Here is a 2726-nt window from a genome sequence, read left to right on the forward strand (position 1 = left end):
CCCTGGTGGCCTGCCACCACTGGAGAAGCCATGCCAGCTCCCTGACCCACCCCACTACATTCCCACCATTGCATTGCGCTTACCTTCCAGCCTCTCTGGCACCACACACGTGTCATCAAAGTACAGCCTGGCATCTTTGTCATAGGAAAACCCTAGAGGGAAAAGCAGGCCAGTTAGCTAAGCGCAGCATCCTATATGGCCCTCCCCAACCCAGAGCAGCCAGGAGAGCCGCCCATGGGACATGGGAAAACTCAAGGAACATGGGCTGCACCCCATCTATGCTCAGGTGAAGCCCCATTTTATTCATCCTCTGAATTTTAAGACCAAATGTGACCCCCATGCCAGTCTGGCCCAAGCCCCAAAACAGAAACTCCTAGGGGCCAACCCTGGTTCTGAAGGAAAAAAATCCTTAAAGGAACTTCCCAACAAACCTAAAGCCTTGTTCCCCAAGCCTTCTTGGGTGGCTTCAGAGAGCAAGCCTGATCTTTTTAGACTAGAGGTTCATGTCAGCAAGCAAGCTGGAGCCCTCACTGCTGCCGGAGCCCAGTTCAGGTCTGTTCTCCCCTCCCTCCCCTCCCTTCCCCTCCAGCAGTTGCAGTAACCAAAGCCCCTGTTGTGTTTGCATGGGGGCAAGTTACCTCACTTCAGACCATACAGCATGTAGCTCCCTCCCTAAATCAGAGTGCCAAGCAGGCAGCCCTCAGGGAGCGTGGTTGAGAGAAGCCATGCGGTTTCTCTTCCCCCAGCTGGGATGGTCTGTTAGCTCCGGTGAGGCGGCAGTTGGATGGAGATACGCTATTAGCAGCTGCAGAGACAGCATCACTGCCTAGCACCGCCAGCTCGGGGGCAGGAAGGAAGGTGTCCTGTGGGCTGAACTGCGTGTGCAGGAGGAGATGGGAGTCCTCGGTGAGAGGCAGATTGGATCTCTAATCAAAGCTGGCTCGCTTCTCCATCTGCGTTCATGGGCATTCGGGGGACCGCACCCGGTGTGGCAAAGGAGTGATAGCAGGCCTCAGCCAGGTGGCAGGCGGCTGCTAGGCTGGCACCGAGCACTCGTTACTCTGAGGTGTTGAGAGCCGCTTCAGCAGGGAGAACAGCACAGGGCAAAGACACTGCAGCCTCCATGTAGATTCAAACACTTGCTCTGAGCACCTGCCCTGGCCTTGCTGCTGCAGGGAGATGAACCTTGCTGCCGGGTGCTGGTTGGGTTTGGTAGCAGTGCAGTAGCACCTGCTTACACAGCAGCCCAGCCCCAGAAGGCTCCTCTTCCCTGGGATGCATTTCAGTGGCGCCTGAGGGAGTCAGGGGGTGCCCCTCCACTCATCAGCTGCCATGGCCAGCATGGCCACCAGTGCCATGCAGATGCCTTGCCTAGGGACTAGGGTCAGTGATGCTCAGTGGGACTCAGGCTGCCTCAGGCCTCCCGCCCACAAGCACCGCTGCTGTCAAGAGCTGGAGTGAAGCATGTCAGAAGCAAGCTGGCAGCCAGTGCAAAACCTCTCTGCTTTGAAGTGGCCATTTTGGGGATTCCTTGGGTAACCACCTGCCTGGGAAGTGACCCCAGGTACCCTTCTGATTTCTCCTGTTAGTGATAGGGAGGAAAAACTCTGTACTGATCCTGCCAGGATCTTGGCGGCTGGAGTGGGCAAGAAGTGCCAGGCAACAGTCACCCTCACATTCACCCAGCCTGCCCCCCGGCCCTCTCCCTTTTGAGAGTGCCAGCATCCTACTATCGCTTGACTGCATCCAGTCATCAGTTCCCATTTTTCTGTCCAAGCCAAGAGTGCACAGCCAGCCCTTGCCCCCTCCCTGATGCACATCATCCCGTGAGCACAACTCACCATCATGGCTGCCGGGGAAGTAGCCCCCTCCTCTCATGTACGAAGACTGGCAGGTAGGCACTTCTGAAATGGAGACAGAGGCTGCATTAGTGCCCTGCTGAATGCAACAGGCTTCGCACGGTCAGGCTAGAAAAGAAGTGGCCTGATGGGGAAGTGCAGGACTGCATGCTCACATCCAGACCCACACAGACCTGCTTCGAGGGAGCAGAGCCCAAGCATCTGGATAGATGAGCTTCAACCACTTCCCAGACTAAGGCACCCCCTGCTCCCCAGCCTACATTGGTCTGCTGCCTGCTTCGCCAACAGGAAGCCAGGCAAGCCCCTGAACACAACAGCCCTGACATGGAGGAGTTAACGCAAAAGGCAGCTGTTGTTCCAGGAACCACTTGCTGGCAGGATTGATCTTTAACTTGCATTTGCTTTTACTTGCCACTTCCCTGAAAGGGTTTCCTCTCTTGCCTTGAAAACTAACAACTTAAAACCCCCCCCCACACCAGCACAGCAGGTTTTAACTCTGAACTTTTCCTTCCCTGCCCCTACGTCAGAACTATTTACCACTTGGTTTTAGATGGGCAAGACAAGCTGAACCATAGAGAGGACTCCAGAGAGTGGTCCTGCATTTGTGGATGTTGATATGCTACCAAGGAAGGCACTGTATATTGTTCCTAGAAGTCTTTATAAGCCACCTCCTCTGCTCTCATCTGCCTGCTCCAGCTGCCTCTCTCCACCCCTCCCTCCCCCTTCATTCCCTTTGCAAGAACATCCCTTTGGTGACCACAGAGAGAAGCCGCAGCTACAATACAACAGGGCAGGCGTTTTCCTAGTTTGGAAGAGACCCACAGTAAAGTGGCAGCCTGCAAAGGTCGATGGATATTCTCAACAGGG

The 2726-nt window shown here is 55.3% G+C and overlaps 1 protein-coding gene across 1 annotated transcript in view; it reads right to left on the reverse strand.

Annotated features, from left to right (window-relative positions):
* The window catches only part of ETV5 (ETS variant 5), a 34872-nt gene that overhangs the window by 7857 nt on the left and 24289 nt on the right, over positions 1-2726 (reverse strand). Inside the window, exons 9-10 of the mRNA XM_019512633.1 lie at positions 1842-1904; positions 84-152 (exon numbers count right to left, since the gene is read on the reverse strand). Coding sequence (XP_019368178.1) covers positions 84-152; positions 1842-1904 — 132 coding nt within the window. The remainder of the gene's footprint in view (positions 1-83; positions 153-1841; positions 1905-2726) is intronic.

The sequence above is a fragment of the Gavialis gangeticus genome, unplaced genomic scaffold (genome assembly GCF_001723915.1).
Source record: "Gavialis gangeticus isolate Ggan-Ray unplaced genomic scaffold, GavGan_comp1, whole genome shotgun sequence".
NCBI classification, from domain to species: domain Eukaryota; kingdom Metazoa; phylum Chordata; order Crocodylia; family Gavialidae; genus Gavialis; species Gavialis gangeticus.